A 17,363-nucleotide genomic window follows, 5' to 3' on the forward strand; every position below is an offset into this window, starting at 1 on the left:
CTTTAAAGATGGGACTATAAGATAGTATATCAAGACTCTGCTTCCTACATTGAAAGACAGTGTAAATCTAGTATATTCATATTACATTTTTATTAAGGAACTATTTTCTTCACTGGAGCTTGTAATTTCCAAGTTAAATTTCCATCGAGAGAAAATTTAGTCCCTGTTTAGAGTAATTTACATTAGCTGTCCCAAGGGCTCTGCTGTCCCTGCCAGTGTGCTTTCCACACCCAGAGTTGCTCTACTCATCCTGCTATCAGGAAGCCGATGCCTCTGGCTCTCCTGTTCCTCGAAAGTAACCTAGTAGAGCAAATGGTCAGAATGCCCTAAAATAGATCTTGTAAAAAGTGAGATAAGTTGTACCTGTAGGGTAGAATATTTACTCCAAATTTTGTTAATAGAAGGATTTGATTGGCAGAGATCTTTAAAACATAACACAGCTAGTGTTTGCAAGGCCTCACAGTAAGAAAACCTGATGTAAGGAAGGGTGAAAGCACATTTAAATCCCACGTGGGATGACTGTTCTGCACCTTACTAGTCTGCCGTAATACAGTAGGAGAGAAGTTTACAGTCGATGAGGGCCACTGTGATCTATGACTGATAAATCTGAAGAACTCTGGCTGAGCCTTGTTGTTCTTGATCTGCGGGCTGGTTTGGCCCCAGTAAAATCTCTTCTCCTTCACATTCTGTCCCCTACAGCTTTCCCTAGTATTCTGTTCCTCTCCCATAATGTTCTGATTCCCCACAGTTCCATTCTTTGGTGTATTTTTGTTTACTTATTGAAAAACTTTACTACACTTACAGTTAATCTGTGTTTCCATTATCATCAGGACTAAGCGTTGGATCTTACTGGGTACTTTGGCAGCCACTGGTTACTTAGAAAACTACTCAAAGTACCACTGGAGAAGAAATGATTCTTTGAGTCTTCTGCATTGGGTTCTGTAGGCTGTCATGAAATGTCCTGCTTAACTTTTTCATTCCCTGAGTTTTCTGAACACTGTCTGATACAATAATCATGTGCCCTAAAAGAATCTCCCAGATCTCCTAGATCACCATCATCAGGATAGATGGATCTTCAGTGAATTTTGACAGCATCTAGCTTACCTGTCCTGAACTATCTCATTCTGTCTGCTTACTCTACAGATTGGTGTCATGTGCAAAAGTGACAGAAATTACAGTCACCTATATAACTCCTACTTATGTTTTAACCACTCATGCTCAGTTACCATGGAACGAGTGATTATGTCTGTTGTTGGTATTTTATGAACCTTCTGGTAATTTTTATTTTACCATGATACTAAAACCATTGCTTGAACAAAGTAACTGAATAACTCAAACTTTAAAATCCCAGAGAGGCCTGTTGGTAGTGTCCTTGCTTAGCATGGATCAAAAAAAAAAAAACCTATATTCCATCCTCAGTACTCATAAATAAGGTTCATGCCTATAATCCCAATACTCAGGAGATGTAGACAGGAGGATCAGAAATTCAAAGTCATTTTCAGCTACATAGTAAATTCTAAGCTAACCTGTTCTATAGAGGGGACTCTTCTGATAGTGACAGGTGATGTACATCTACAGTTCCTGCTTTGTGGGCACAACTTTCTCACTGGGAAGGTCACCCCCTTTATAAGGATTTGGTCAAGACAAGATGGAACCCTAGAGCATTTAGCCCCCAATGCTAATCACTGAGTGGAGATTACAATAAGGACATTGTGGGCACTGTTTCCATCGTGCCATATGAATTGTACTTGGGTTGTTTACCTTACAGAATGTGCCTAAGCCAGGACACAAGAGAACAGACTCTACCCACAGCAGCAATGAGTCTGAATACACCTTCAGCTCAGAATTTGCAGAAACTGAAGACATTGCACCAAGGACAGAGGTACATTTATCTCTCACTAAAAGTAGGATGTTCACACTTCTATTGATAGGCATTTCTAATAATTGGTTATGTGATCTTAATTAGTTATTTCGTGTGTACTTATTGCACATGTTTTTGCCAATACATATACTAATTTTTATTAGTTTGTTTTGGTGTGAGAGTTGAACCAAGCACTTTAAATGTGGCAAGCATGTGCTCTGCCACTGAGCATTGTCCCCAGTCTCACATTATGATTTTAATGTAAATTCATAGCAGTGGTTTCTTTGCTGTCTCCATCATGGTATCCCTGAGTAGTTTCTGCAGAAAACTCAACTGCTGGCTGCAATTGCCCTGGAGCCCTCACAGCATCTGTACAGCCACTCTGTGTTGCTTTGGAACCATTGCCTTAGCCTGCTTCAATCAACTATTGGAGTCCTGCCTTATTTATGAGCTTCCTTTTTGTCAAACCTAGAGGAAGGGTGCTGGCTTCCTCAGCTATGGCAGGAGAATTTCAAAGTCCCTGTCAAAACAGTGGTGGTAATTTTATTAATAAATTCTATTATCTTAATGATTATCTTCAGTTAAGAGATTGGTATTATTTTTAAGGTCCATTTCAAAGTTTCATACACTAAAGGTTTGGGTGACAAAGTCCTTCCTAAAAAAAGAAGGAAACAACTCCTCTTACCCAGATGGTCTAATACTTCTCCTGTCTCATGTGGTCCAGAAAAGCCAAATGACTTTTGTACTTGCTGTAAGTAGATATGCCAGTGCTAAGGACATCATCTAGGCACTCTGATGTGATTACCATTCCTTACATCTCACATTGTTTTATATTTGGCAAATGTCTTCTGTGCCATCCCTGACCTCAAGCTGTATTATGGAGCAATAGTAATAAAAACTATATGGTATTGGTACAAAAACAGGCAGGTAAACCAGTAGAATAGAATTGAAGACCCAAAAATGAACCCACATATCTATGGTAATTTGACCTTTGACAAAGGAGCTAAAACCATTCAGTGGAAAAAAGATAGCATTTTCAACAAATGGTGCTGCTTCTACTGGCAGTCAGTATGTACAAGAATGCAAATCAATTCATTCTTATCACCCTGTACAAAGCTTAAGTCCAAGTGGATCAAGGACCTCCACATCAAACCAGATACACTCAAACTAATAGAAGAAAAAGTGGGGAAGAGCCTCCAACACGTGGGCACTGGGGAAAATTTCCTGAACAGAACACCAATGGCTCATATTCTAAGATCAAGAATCAACAAATGGGACCTCATAAAATTGCAAAGCTTCTGTAAGGCAAAGGACACTGTCATTAGGACAAAACGGAAACCAACAGATTGGGAAAAGATCTTTATCAATCCTACAACTGATAGAGGGCTAATATCCAATATATACAAAGAACTCAAGAAGTTAGACTCCAGAGAATCAAATAACCCTATTAAAAAATGGGGTACAGAACTAAACAAAGAATTCTCAACTGAGAAAGAATTCTCTGGCTGAGAAACATCTAAAGAAATTTTCAACATAGTACTACCTAATGACCCAGCTGTACCTCTCCTGGGCATATACCCAAAAGATGTTCCAACATATAATAACAAGGACACATGTTCCATTATGTTCAGGGCAGCCTTACTTATAGTGGCCAGAAGCTGGAAAGAACCCAGATGTCCCTCAACAGAGAAATGGATACAGAAAATGTGGTACATTTATACAATGGAGTACTACTCTGCTATTAAAAACAATGACTTCATGAAATTCTTAGGTAAATTGATGGAACTAGAAAATATCATCCTGAGTGAGGTAACCAGATCATAAAAAGACACACATGTTAGGCACTCACTAAGTGGATATTAGCCCAAAAGCTCGGATTACCCAAGATACCATCCACAGATCACATGAAGCTCAAGAAGGATGACCAAAGTACAGATGCTTCAGCTCTTCTTAGAAAGGGGAACAAAAATATTCAAGAAGGAAATACAGAGACAAATTTTGAAGGAATGGCCATTCCGAGACTGCTCCACCTGGGAATCCAGTCCATATACATACAGCCACCAAACCCAGTCACTATTGAGGATGCCAAAGGTGCATGCTGACAGGAGCCTAATATAGCTGTCTCCTAAGAGGCTCCACCAAAGCATGACAAATAGAGATGCGGACTCTTACAGCCAACCATTGAACTGAGAATGGGGTCCCCATTGGAGGAGTTAGAGAAAGGATTGAAGGAGTTGAAGGGGCTTGGAACCCCATAAGAACAACAATCAGCATAATCCATTATATAAACAAACTGAAAGATAAAAAACCACATGATCATTTCATTAGATGCTGAGAAAGCATTTGACAAAATTCAATACCCCTTCATGATAAAAGTCCTGGAAAGAATAGGAATTCAAGGCCCATACCTAAACATAGTAAAAGCCATATACAGCAAACCAGTCACTAACATTAAACTAAATGGAGAGAAACTTGAAGCAATCCCACTAAAATCAGGGACTAGATAAGGCTGCCCACTCTTTCCCTACTTATTCAATATAGTTCTTGAAGTTCTAGCCAGAGCAATCAGACAACAAAAGGAGATCAAGGGGATACAGATCGGAAAAGAAGAGGTCAAAATATCACTATTTGCAGATGACATGATAGTATATTTAAGTGATCCCAAAAGTTCCACCAGAGAACAACTAAAGTGGCTGGGTATAAAATTAACTCAAATAAATCAGTAACCTTCCTCTACACAAAAGAGAAACAAGCTGAGAAAGAAATTAGGGAAACGACACCCTTCATAATAGTCCCAAATAATATAGAATATCTCTGTGTGACTTTAACCAAGCAAGTAAAAGATTTGTACAATAAGAACTTCAAGCCTCTGAAGGAAGAAATTGAAGAAGACCTCAGAAGATGGAAAGATCTCCCATGCTCATGGATTGGCAGGATTAGTATAGTAAAAATGGCCATTTTACCAAAAGCGATCTACAGATTCAATGCAATCCCCATCAAAATCCCAATCCAATTCTTCATAGAGTTAGACAGAACAATTTGCAAATTCATCTGGAATAACAAAAAACCCAGGATAGCTAAAACTATCCTCAACAATAAAAGGACTTCAGGGGGAATCATTATCCCTGAACTCAAGCAGTATTAGAGAGCAATAGTGATAAAAACTGCATGGTATTGGTACAGAGACAGACAGATAGACCAATGGAACAGAATTGAAGACCCAGAAATGAACCCACACACCTATGGGCACTTGATTTTTGACAAAGGAGCCAAAACCATCAAATGGAAAAAAGATAGCATTTTCAGCAAATGGTGCTGGTTCAACTGGAGGTCAACATGTAGAAGAATGCAGATCGATCCATGCTTATCACCCTGTACAAAGCTTAAGTCCAAGTGGATCAAGGACCTCCACATCAAACCAGATACACTCAAACTAATAGAAGAAAAAGTGGGGAAGCATCTCGAACACATGGGCACTGGAGAAAACTTCCTGAACAAAACACCAATGGCTTATGCTCTAATCAAGAATCAACAAATGGGATCTCATAAAACTGCAAAGCTTCTGTAAGGCAAAGGACACTGTTGTTAGAACAAAATGGCAACCAACAGATTGGGAAAAGATCTTTACCAATCCTACAACAGATACACAAAGAACTCACGAAGTTAGACTGCAGGGAGACAAATAACCCTATTAAAAAATGGGGTTCAGAGCTAAACGAAGAATTCACAGCTGAGGAATGCCGAATGGCTGAGAAACACCTAAAGAAATGTTCAACATCTTTAGTCATAAGGGAAATGCAAATCGAAACAACCCTGAGATTTCACCTCACACCAGTGAGAATGGCTAAGATCAAAAACTCAGGTGACAGCAAATGCTGGCGAGGATGTGGAGAAAGAGGAACACTCCTCCATTGTTAGTGGGATTTCAGACTGGTACAACCATTCTGGAAATCAGTCTGGAGGTTCCTCAGAAAATTGGACACTGAACTACCTGAGGACCCAGCTATACCTCTCTTGGGCATATACCCAAAAGATGCCCCAACATATAACAAAGGCACATGCTCCACTATGTTCATAGCAGCCGTATTTATAATAGCCAGAAGCTGGAAAGAACCCAGACAGAGGAATGGATACAGAAAATGTGGTACATCTACACAATGGAATATTACTCAGCTATCAAAAACAATGACTTTATGAAATTCATAGGCAAATGGATGGAACTGGAAAATATCATCCTGAGTGAGGTAACCCAGTCACAGAAAAACACACATGGTATGCACTCATTGATAAGTGGCTATTAGCCCAAATGCTTGAATTACCCTAGATGCACAGAACACATGAAACTCAAGAAGGATAACCAAAATGCAAATGCTTCTCCTTCTTTAAAAGGGGAACAAGAATACCCTTGGCAGGGAATAGGGAGGCAAAGTTTAGAACAGAGGCAGAAGGAACACCCCATTCAGAGCCTGCCCCACATGTGGCCCATACATATACAGCCACCCAATTAGATAAGATGGTTGAAGCAAAGAAGTGCAGGCTGACAGGAACTGGATGTAGATCTCTCCTGAGAGACACAGCCAGAATGCAGCAAATACACAGGCGAATGCCAGCAGCAAACCAGGGAACTGAGAACGGGACCCCCGTTGAAGGAATCAGAGAAAGGACTGGAAGAGCTTGAAGGGACTGAAGACCCCATATGAACAACAATGCCAAGCAACCAGAGCTTCCAGGGACTAAGCCACTACCTAAAGACTAAACATGGACTGACCCTGGGCTCCAACCTCATAGGTAGCAATGAATAGCCTAATAAGAGCACCAGTGGAAGGGGAAGCCCTTGGTCCTGCCAAGTGATTGTGAACGTGATTGTTGAGGGGAGGGTGGTAATGGGGGGAGGATGGGGAGGGGAACACCCATAAAGAAGGGGAGAGGGAGGGGTTAGGGTGATGTTGGCATGGAAACCAGGAAGGGAATAACAATCGAAATGTAAATAAGAAATACTCAAGTTAATAAAGATTAAAAAAAAAGTAGGAAAAAAAAAGTAGGAAAAAAAAGAAAAAAGAACAACAATACCAACCAACCCGAGCTCTCTGAGACTAAACCACTATCCAAAGAGCACACATGGACAGACCCATGGCTCCTGCTGCATCTGTAGCAGAGAATGGGCTTGTTGGGCACCAATGGGAGGAGAAGCCCTTGGTCCTGCCAAGGCTGGACCCCCCAGTGTAAGGGAATGTCAGGGTGGGGAGGTGGGAAGGGGGATGAGTGGGAGAAAACACTCATAGAAGAAGGGGGAGGGAGGATACGATAGGGGGTTTATGAATGGGAAATCAGGAAAGGGGATAACATTTGAAATGTAAAGAAATTTTTAAAAATCCAATAAAAAAATTTTGTTCTGAGCTAGCAATCAATGGATTCTGTATATATCATTAACTGATAACTGAGAAATTACCCCATTCTCTTTTAATAAGATTCCTTTTTAATTGTCCACTCAAAACCCAAAGAAATTATTTCCAGTTAATAACATTTTAAGTATCATGAATAGAAGCACTATGTTAATTTATAGAATGGAAAATTATTACAGTTTTTTGAAAATTAAATTTTCAAGGATATATGCATTACTAATAAATGAACAGATATCAAAATACTTAAATGGAGTGTTTAATTGTAAATAATCTATTCACCCACTTTTGGTGGGCCAGCACAATGGCTCAGTGGGTAAAATGCTTACTGTCGGCCTAGTGATCTAAGTTTGACCCCTGCCACCTATGCTGGAAGAAAAGAACCAACTCCTACAAGTTTTCCTATGACCTCCATACATGTATCTTTTAACTTTATGAAAAGCCAAAGAATAAAATTTAAAACAACATTGAAATCCCACCTTTGGGCAATCAACTGAGCTTAAAAACTTGTTTTTCATTTGAGTTATAGTAGTGACGGTTGTCCCAGGAATCCTTATGGTATTAATGGAAGTAGAAGTTACCCCAGCCCATCAGACTGCCAATTGTTATGTTCACATATTTATGTTCTTATTGTGTATTAGAAAAGAAATTAGAAACCATCTCATTGCCTGCCAGGAAGACAATGACTAAACAACTGGTGGTTCACCTGACTATCCAGTTAGCCAGATAATTAGAAAACAAGTACAGGAAGTGCTTTGGGCTGCTGAGTCAGCTCCCTGGCCCTATAGTGTTAATTCTTAAACAGATTGCTAGGGTGGGTGTGAATACACATCTAAGATTTCCACAGTCTCCTTTATATGTCACCAATATAATATGAGACACAGTTGCTAACTAGGACATTATTAACTTTGAAATGCCACCTTGGGGGTATCTGCCAGTCAGATAAGAGAGACATCCCTCATTGTTGTTCAACTTGCACTTCTCTAGTCATTAGCTAGGAGAAACGTAACCACGTTTCTGCTGGTTTTGTTTGGTTTTGTTCTTTGGGTTTACATTTCTTCTATGTTTGACTGTCTTTCTATTGAAGTATTTTCTCTTTGGCTTGTGAGTCTTCTGGCTTCACTTGATTCTTATGGTTTCTGGGTTTTAGGAGCCAACTGAGAAGAAGGTGCCTCTGGATATGTCATTGTTCCTTAAGCTCCAGAAGCGTGTCACAGAGCTGGAACAGGAGAAGCAGTTGATGCAGGATGAGCTGGACCGAAAGGAGGAGCAGGTGTTGCGCAGCAAGGCAAAGGTGAACAGCAGCAGCCTGTCCTCTGACTGAGGGCAGCCCAGGGAGGCCAGCTTGTCCCTGTGCCTTCTGCACTCCGAATTCCTTAGCTATGTGGCATTTGGTTAAAGCTTCAAACACTTTGATAGGCCACTGCGCTTTGTAAAGCAGCTAGGTATTCTAATGGTAAAAATTTGACAATTAAATTACAAAGTTCTTACTTTATTTTTTCTTCCCAGGAAGAAGAAAGACCACAGATTAGAGGTGCTGAACTGGAATATGAGTCCCTCAAGGTATTGAAAAATACAGCCCAAGACTTTGAATACTTTGTTCTAACAAAGAAAATTTAGAATTTGTCTTTTTCTCAGAGAACATCCTTAGCTGAAAACTCTAGCTTAAGTCTTACTCAAGCACTAGTTCTAGCCTAGCCTATGTAGTTTCCTCTTACAAATTCATTTTCATCTAAGTAGGACTTCACCCTGAACAGGAGTTGGAGGTAGCTACAGTAGTAAAGGTTATGACCTCTTAGCAGGCTGCTTGCTGCGGATGCTCCCATCTGGTACCATCAAAGTCTAACTGAGGGGAAGGGGCAGACTAAAGGCATGGGGCAGCAGTCTTCCTCTAAGACATCCCCTGTCTCATATAAACAGAGATAAATGAAATGAATTAAGCCCAGATTTACACAGCCTTAGGTAAGTAGTTCTCGAAGTTTGTCCTATATTAGCAAAGTCAATGTTACCTAGCCCCTTGTTGAAAGTTCAAAAATTTTAGACCTAACGTCACTAGACATCAAGTCAGAATCCTGTAGTTGGGGCTCCAAAATATGTGACTTAACAGGAACTCCAAATGACCATAATACATGTTAAAGTTTGAGATGCATTATGTCAGATTTTCGGCATCAAAGTAAAGACATTTCTTTGTTTTCTGTCTGAGAAACGAGCAATGTAAAGTTGATTACCAGTGAGTTAGAGGGTTAAAGAGAGCACTGCTGAGGGCTCCAGGGTCCCGCAGACGGCCAGTCATTGGAAATACTCGACCAGCGTACACCCTTACGTACTTGCAGAGCGCGGGCTGCTCAGGACTGGGACTCAGCCATCTCTGCATCCGGGACTATTCCCTGAGGAGATCAGAGTAAATTTGCCCCTGGAATTGGGGTTGGAGATGTAAACTGTCTTTTACACTGATGTCACATTTAGTCTGGGAGACCATTCATCAGAATGGAGGTTCATGTCCTTTCTAGAATTCTCCCATCACTTAGGGGAGGTTGAGTTTTCCAGTGTTGGGATGAGGGCGACGACAGTAAACTTTTCCATCTTTTCATTCAGCGTCAGGAACTGGAGTCAGAAAACAAAAAGCTGAAGAATGAGCTGAATGAGCTACGCAAAGCCCTGAGTGAGAAGAGTGCCCCCGAAGTGACTGCGCCAGGCGCGCCCGCTTACCGCGTCCTCATGGAGCAGCTGACGGCCGTGAGCGAGGAGCTCGATGTCCGCAAGGAGGAAGTCCTCATCTTAAGGTCTCAGCTGGTGAGCCAGAAAGAAGCCATCCAACCCAAGGTGAGCATGCGCACGCACGTGTTAAAGGTGAGGCGTGGTGACTGGCCTCCATGTCTTCTTAACCTTCTCCTCCAGTTAGTAAGAGCATCACAAGAGTCACTGGGTTCCTAAGTGTCTTTCAAAGTTTCATCCTCCACAAGCAAAGGATACTTTTTAAAAAATATATTTGCCATTCATAACAGTAATCTCCCCTCAGTAAATCCTGAGCTAAAGTAAAATGCATTAAATATGAATATCTACAAATTGTTGTGTTATAAAGGCTCATTAAATCTAACAGTAAAATTTCTTGTTGAAATTGGCCTGCTTAAGTGGACAGAAAATGGTTAAAAATGAAATCAGTTTATGGGAATAACAAGATAGTTTCTGTTCACTCCTGGGAGTTCCTGTCAATAGGGAGAAGGTAGGAAGAGCTATTTTCATGGAGTCAATAGAACACTGTGCTGTCACCTTGCCCGGTACAGTCTTATTTGGTTCTAAGGTTTGAACAGGCTGGGCTTAAAAAAAAGTTCTGTATGCTTCCTAGACAAAGACCAAATCAAAATTCTTTCCTCTCTCAGCAAACTGATAGACTCTTTTTCTTTTAAATTTACAAATAATTATGTATATATATATGTATGTATGTATGTATATATATATATATGTATGTCTGTATATGTATACACACACATATATGTATCTTCCTATGAGAACAATTGATGTTGTCATAGGAAACTTTTGTGAAGATTATTGGAAAATAAAAATGGAAACAAAGGACATAAATGCAGCCTCACTAGTAGAGCACATAGTGTTGGTACCATAGCTGCCCACTTATGAAGCTCACATGACCCATGTGACAACTGCTCTAACATAATGGACTGGTCCTATCTCACCACAGTCTCTGCTTGCCCAATCCCCATCCTCCTCACGGCATACCTAGGCTGTGCTGGAAGAATGTATGGTATATTGAGACCTTCCCAATCCCTGTGCCTGTTTGTAATTCTGAATTTCTCAGTTTCTTATTTTCAAGGCAGTGGTGAGCAACATACAGTGAGCTAGACTGTGAGTTAGCTCAGCCAGCTCGGGTTGTCTGCTCTACCTCCAGAGGACTCTGAGAAGTTTTCTCTGGACAAAGGCCTTTCCAGTGGCCACTACTTGAACACTCAAAGACAGGGTGAAACCTCACACTGATATATCAACATGAGAGTCATTGTCTCACACATCTAACATTTTACAACCAGCAACATTTTAAAACAAAACAACTCAGGAAAAAACTTGAACATTAGAAATGGGAGTTCCTATCTCATACACATATATTAATGTCTACTGTATGACAATTCTGTGAAGTTAATTCATTTAGAATTAGTTTTGGAAAAAACATGTCATAGCTTTTTAATGAACTCTTACCTGGATTCAGTAAAATAATCTAAAGCTAAAGATTTATTGTTTTCTGTATTTTTCTGCTTGCCAACATGTGATTTTTCAGGATGACAAGGTAATTATACATGTTTTTAATATTTAATTAGTACTTTTGTTTAATCCTAAGATTGGCTTGCATGTCTGTTCAGTATGTATACTTGGTGCTTTGTGACCAGGTCTGTCTATTTTTTTTTCTTTTATTTTTTTTTTCTTTTTTTCAGAGCTGGGGATCGAACCCAGGGCCTTGAGCTTGCTAGGCAAGCGCTCTATCACTGAGCTAAATCCCCAACCCCTCTATTTATTTATTTATTTATTTATTTATTTATTTATTTATTTATTTATTTATTTATTTAAGTATGTGAAAATGAATGTAAGAAGAAAGCCTCTATTCTCCATCTGTTCCCTTAGGGAGTGATTCTTCCTAACTGGGGGCTTGCATTTCCTCTACAAGGCTAGAACCAGTACGCCCCAGTAATGTCTTGGCTCCACCCACTCAGAACATAGGTGCCAGGCATATGTGGAATGTCTGGCTTGTTACATGGGTGCTGAGATTTGAACTCAGGTCCTCATGATTGAGAATGAAACCCCTCTTAAGTGCTTAAGTGAAGGTGCAGTCTTGAATTTCTCCACACATCTTGTTTTCAACTGTTAGGGGTGCTGTGATGCTTCATGTAGTGCAGCCCTTTCAGAATCCAAGTCACTGAATCTGGGAAACACACGCAACAGTGAGACAGAAATACTCAGGGCTGTAGTACAACTATAACCCCATCTCCAAAGTGCTGCCTCCTAGCCAAGGCAAGCGAGAATGAGGGGAAAACCAGCTGCTCGTTCCCCAGGACATCAGCAGAAGGAGATGCCCATCTTCCCCTCCCTTCAGACTAGCTTAACACATCAAATAACCTAATTTACAAGAAGTTCAAAAACACTAGAAAAGTCCTAAGATACCCAAATATAGTATTATTTGATATAAAGATGAGTCATCATGAGTATATTTATAGGTCTTAAAAAAATGAGAATGGCCCTTTATGAAATAGATCTTTTTTCCTTTCAGGGAAAGAAAAAATATAAATCTCTAAATATATACTCTATATAAAGTACAACTAAAGAAATGTTTATTAGGAGCCAGAGATGTAGTTCAGCTAGTAAAATGCTTGCCTAACAGGCACAAAACCCTAGGTTCGATCTACAACACCCCCTAAACTGAGCAGGTTGAGTGGTACATACCTAAGATCCCAGCACTGAGGAAGATGAGGCAAGAAGACCAGTCCTCAGTTATCCTTGGGAACATAGAAATCTGAGGCCAGCCTGGGCATGAGCACCACCAGCTTAGAACAGACATTGACTGAAAGACATGTTTTTTAGACAAAAAGCATGAACTTTGTGGGGTGCTAAATTTGCTGGTTTTTAGAGGCAGTAAGTTAGTGATTTAATTTGTGTGTGTGTGTGTGTGTGTGTGTGTGTGTGTGTGTGTGTGTGTGTGTGTGTGTGTGTAGACACACACATGAACATCAGGTGATAACTTGTGAGACTAGATTCTTTCCACCATATGGGTTCTAGAGATTGAACTTAGGTCATCAGGCTGGGTGCCATGCACTACCCACTAAGCACAAAAGTGAAAAGAACATGTTATGTGTGATCCAGAGCTACTGAGTTGAGCCTTCATGTGGAACTGTATCGTTTCTCCCTTCAGAATACAATGACAGATTCCACAATACTTTTGGAAGATGTACAGAAAATGAAAGACAAAGGTGAAATAGCACAAGCATATATTGGTTTGAAAGAAACGAACAGGTAAGTTGATCCTTTCATACCTTGGTTTAGCTATGTTAACCTGAGTCTCCAAGCCAATCTCTTGTGCAGGAACTCAGTGGACTGATCCATTGCTTTAGTGGACATCAGCCAGTCCTCAAGAAGACCCTACGTTTTCTAGTATAAACTAACAAAATATCATTAATAATACCAGGTACTTACTGATGATTGGTGTCAGGGGAAATGTTCCCACATTGTGGGAAGATATGTTTATTACAAGGGCCTTGGCCTTCAGCTGCCTAGAGAAGAAAATCCATTGCTCAGTTTGGACTGAGTACATCCTTTCACAATAGGGGTTTGAGATGGCCATTTAAATATTTGTAGAGGCGACTACAGGGCTCAATAATTGAAATGTAGCATGAAGAGAAATGAAAATGTATGTGCTTGGAATCCTATCAGTGGTAGCCCTACAGCTCTAGACGGGTGCTACAACTTCGAGGATGGGAAAATGGAGACTTGTATCTGCAATTCTTAGCCTTACTGCTATCTTCATATCTGAACAGAAACTTAGTGCCATTGTACTCTAGACAGAAAAATTACACACTGACCATTTTAAGAGAGCAAGCCAGCAGTGACCATAGAGAAAAACAGTTCATAAATACCCACAAATTAAATATATAGATATATATATGCCTTATGAAACATTAGATAGTTCTTTATTTACACGCAAAGGTACAGAATGCCTATTTAGATATTTGCTTCAATGTAAATTTAATTTATGAATTAATTGTAAACTTTTATATTTAGGAGTATCTCATTATAGAAAGGGTATCCTGTCCACCCATCTACTCAGCCATTAGTCACCACAGGTCTGAAATGTGCCTACCCCATTCCAGACACTGTACCAAATGGTGGGAAGGCAGATAAATGCAGTCTCTTCCTCCAGAGGTGATGGGCTTCTGAGAGGAGTGACTGAGACTGTAAGTGTTTTACATAGAAGCATGGATAGTAACACATTTAGGAGGAGAGCCCTTGCTGTTCTATTTGAGAACAAACTGTAATGGAGTAAGAGTGAAAGCACAAAACCAGCTAAGAGGTTTTGCCATAGTACAGTAACGGATGATAATGACTTGAGCTTGGTGGTGACAGTTGGGATCAAAAGAAGTGGGGCATTTGGAAAGGTGTGTATGAAGATGAGGTCAATAAACCTTGTGGTCTGTTGGTTACATGAGTGGGCCATAGGGAAGCGTGGCACGTCTGCTCTGGGGACACAGTTGGATGTGCTGAGACCAGGGTAAATGGTGAATGGATTTACACATTCTGACTTTTGGGAGACAAGGAGACACCCAGGGAGAGAAAGCCCACTAGGCAGTTGAGGTATAGATAATAGATCTATAAAGTCATGACACTATAGTAATTCAAATAAAACCTCAAAAATACATAACTCTTTAGGAAGAGATGGTAGATTGAAAATAGAATTTCCCCAAGTTCATCTTATATAAACATAGCAAAAACCGTTAATCAAGATTAAGAACCTGGACTCTGAAATCACATGGCGCTGGACTCCAGTCCTTTCTTACCAGCTATTACATCGACCTGGGTGATGGGGAGAACAGATGAGGTAGTGAAATGATGAAGAACAGCATCTGACATTTAGCAAATTCTCAAAATGTATTGTTTACATTTTAGGCAGGGAAAGTGGTAGCGACTTTATGTTGTCTATAACTATACTAGTTTAGTCAGAGGCAACAGCTCCGTCTCTAATACAAAGGCAGTTTCTCCAGATCTTAAATTTATTTTATCCAAAAGCTTTAAAGCATGTTAAGAGCTGAAAACTTCAGATATGTTCTTATGTTATTTGTACAGTAATTTTATAAACATTTAGATGTGAATCATATAAAATTATGCTGAAATAAATTCTGTTCAGAAAACTGAAAATTATATTTTGAAATAGATTATGAAAATTGCCACATGAAGATATGGCATCTGGAGTTTTCACATCATACATGTGTTATGCTTAGCTCAATGTAATGCTTAAGATGTAAGATCATCTGGCTAGCCACATACAGCATTAGAAATGGAATGCCTGTCTCACTTTTCCAGTAATTTCTCTTCAGGAGATACTCCAGATCTTTCATTTGTCTAGATGCAACTGCTTCCCTCCCCCCATTCTTTAATTAATGAAAGCAATTTGTGGTAATGTTGTAAAGTTGTTTGTAATTACTAAAAATGGATCTCGTCACTTAGTAAACTACTGAAGTATCATGTGCTTTCCTTGACCACCATCATCTTCTCATTTCCATCCTGTGTCCTTTTGTGTTTTGCATTGTGTTTCTTTACGTGGAAGATCATCTGCTATGGATTACCAGGAGTTGAATGAGGATGGAGAACTCTGGCTGGTTTATGAAGGGTTAAAACAAGCCAACAGGTTATATATGTCACCTCAAAATAGAATGTTACTAACTTGCTTTTCTCACTAACATGGACTCACAACTTTGACTACTATGCGTCTTAGGCATTTATTGTCCTCCTGAGACAGTCTGAATAAAACTTAGAATCTGCAGCCAAATAGTTTCTTTAATTTTTTCTCTACTGACAGAAACTATCAAGGCTAACATTAATTGTAAGTGAATACAGTTGCTTCCTATGATCCAGGGTGCTGTCATCAGTGAATACCTAAGCAGTGTGACTCTCTAGGGCTTAAGGAAGACAGTCCTCCAGCTGGAGCCCAAGTCATTGGAGCATGGGCACTGGTACTTGTTACCTGGACAATAGTTTATTTGTAATAAATGTCCATCTTGGATATACCTTCCTATAATAGATGTGGCCACTTTCTCATTATTGTGAGGCTGCCTGTGAGCAGTGGCAAGTGCCAGATTCAGCATTCTCTGTGGTTACTGTGAGATTCAAAGCGAAGAGGTCAGGATAACCACCTGAGCTCATCAGTTCACTTCCAGGAAAGACAACAAAATAGAAATAGCTGTGTCTCTTTAACATATTTATCAATCTAGTAACATCTGCATCTTAAAATTCCATAAAAATATTCATTTTAGTGGTTACAATTTCAAATTTTTACCCTGTTGAATCAGCTTCTGCTTATTCTGCTTTGTGCTAACCATAGCCATTGGCATTAACTACAGCGCTGCTGGTTGACTGTCTTGAAACTTCATAAATGATAGCTAAAATAGTGTAGTCCACTATTGCTAGTTTGCTCACAATGGCATCAATAAGTTCACTCAGCAGTTAATAACAAACAACATTGGGACTTATGTCTTTTTCTTTATGTTAGTTTATCCCTGACTATAACTTTATATCTTGTTAGGATTCCATATGTAATTTCATGGGGAGAGAGATGATAGCTCTGTACAGACACACACACACACACACACACACACACACACACACACACACACACACACACAATTACAGAACTACTAAACTGGACTTGGATAAATCTATGGGTTTCCAAGTAATATACTAGCCTTTCTGTCCGTAGAGAAGTGGACAATAGTGAACATTTTTCTGGTTTTTACCTTTGCCTGAAATCAGTGACTGTGTCTTTAAAGATCTGTTTTATTAGATTGAGAGTATGTAATCTTGCACTTCAGAATGCAGCTACTTGTTTGTTTGTTCATTTATTGGCAATGATATTATCTTTGTCAATTAAAAGAGAACTTCATTCAATTAAAAAAGACACAAATGTGAACAAATTAGTTTCCATTTCTGGATCTGAGTTTCATGACATTATTAGAGTCAGGAGGTACACAGACGGAATACAATATCTGCTTTTCCTATTCTTGCAAAGGAGCTCATAGCTTCGAACCCATTACTGTGAACTCATCTACTCTACAAACATGTGTGGTCTTTCTACAGGCTCTTAGAATCCCAGCTACAGTCGCAGAAGAGGAGCCATGAAAATGAGGCTGAGGCCCTCCGTGGGGAGATCCAGAGCCTAAAGGAAGAAAACAACCGGCAACAGCAGCTGCTGGCCCAGAACCTGCAGCTGCCCCCTGAGGCCCGCATTGAGGCCAGCCTGCAGCATGAGATCACCCGGCTGACCAATGAAAACCTGGTAAGGAGAGGGGCAGTGCCCAGGTCTGCTGTGTGTTCTTTTAGGACAAGCAGCACTTTTTCTT

General features: G+C 39.9%; 1 protein-coding gene across 6 annotated transcripts in view; it reads left to right on the plus strand.

Moving 5' to 3' along the window:
• Positions 1 to 17,363, plus strand: part of Myo5a (myosin VA) — a 168,041-nt gene that overhangs the window by 110,838 nt on the left and 39,840 nt on the right. For 3 of the 6 annotated variants that reach the window (XM_039080847.2, XM_039080851.2, XM_063264938.1), the window contains 7 exons: positions 1,769 to 1,882; positions 8,411 to 8,554; positions 8,770 to 8,823; positions 9,856 to 10,083; positions 13,169 to 13,269; positions 15,575 to 15,655; positions 17,101 to 17,299. In XM_039080847.2, the coding sequence (XP_038936775.1) occupies positions 1,769 to 1,882; positions 8,411 to 8,554; positions 8,770 to 8,823; positions 9,856 to 10,083; positions 13,169 to 13,269; positions 15,575 to 15,655; positions 17,101 to 17,299 (921 nt within the window). Of the gene's footprint in view, positions 1 to 1,768; positions 1,883 to 8,410; positions 8,555 to 8,769; positions 8,824 to 9,855; positions 10,084 to 11,545; positions 11,555 to 13,168; positions 13,270 to 15,574; positions 15,656 to 17,100; positions 17,300 to 17,363 lie in introns of all 6 variants that reach the window. The other 3 variants (XM_039080852.2, XM_063264937.1, NM_022178.2) reach the window with 2 other exon arrangements.

The sequence above is a fragment of the Rattus norvegicus genome, chromosome 8 (assembly GCF_036323735.1).
Source record: "Rattus norvegicus strain BN/NHsdMcwi chromosome 8, GRCr8, whole genome shotgun sequence".
Taxonomy (NCBI): Eukaryota; Metazoa; Chordata; class Mammalia; order Rodentia; family Muridae; genus Rattus; species Rattus norvegicus.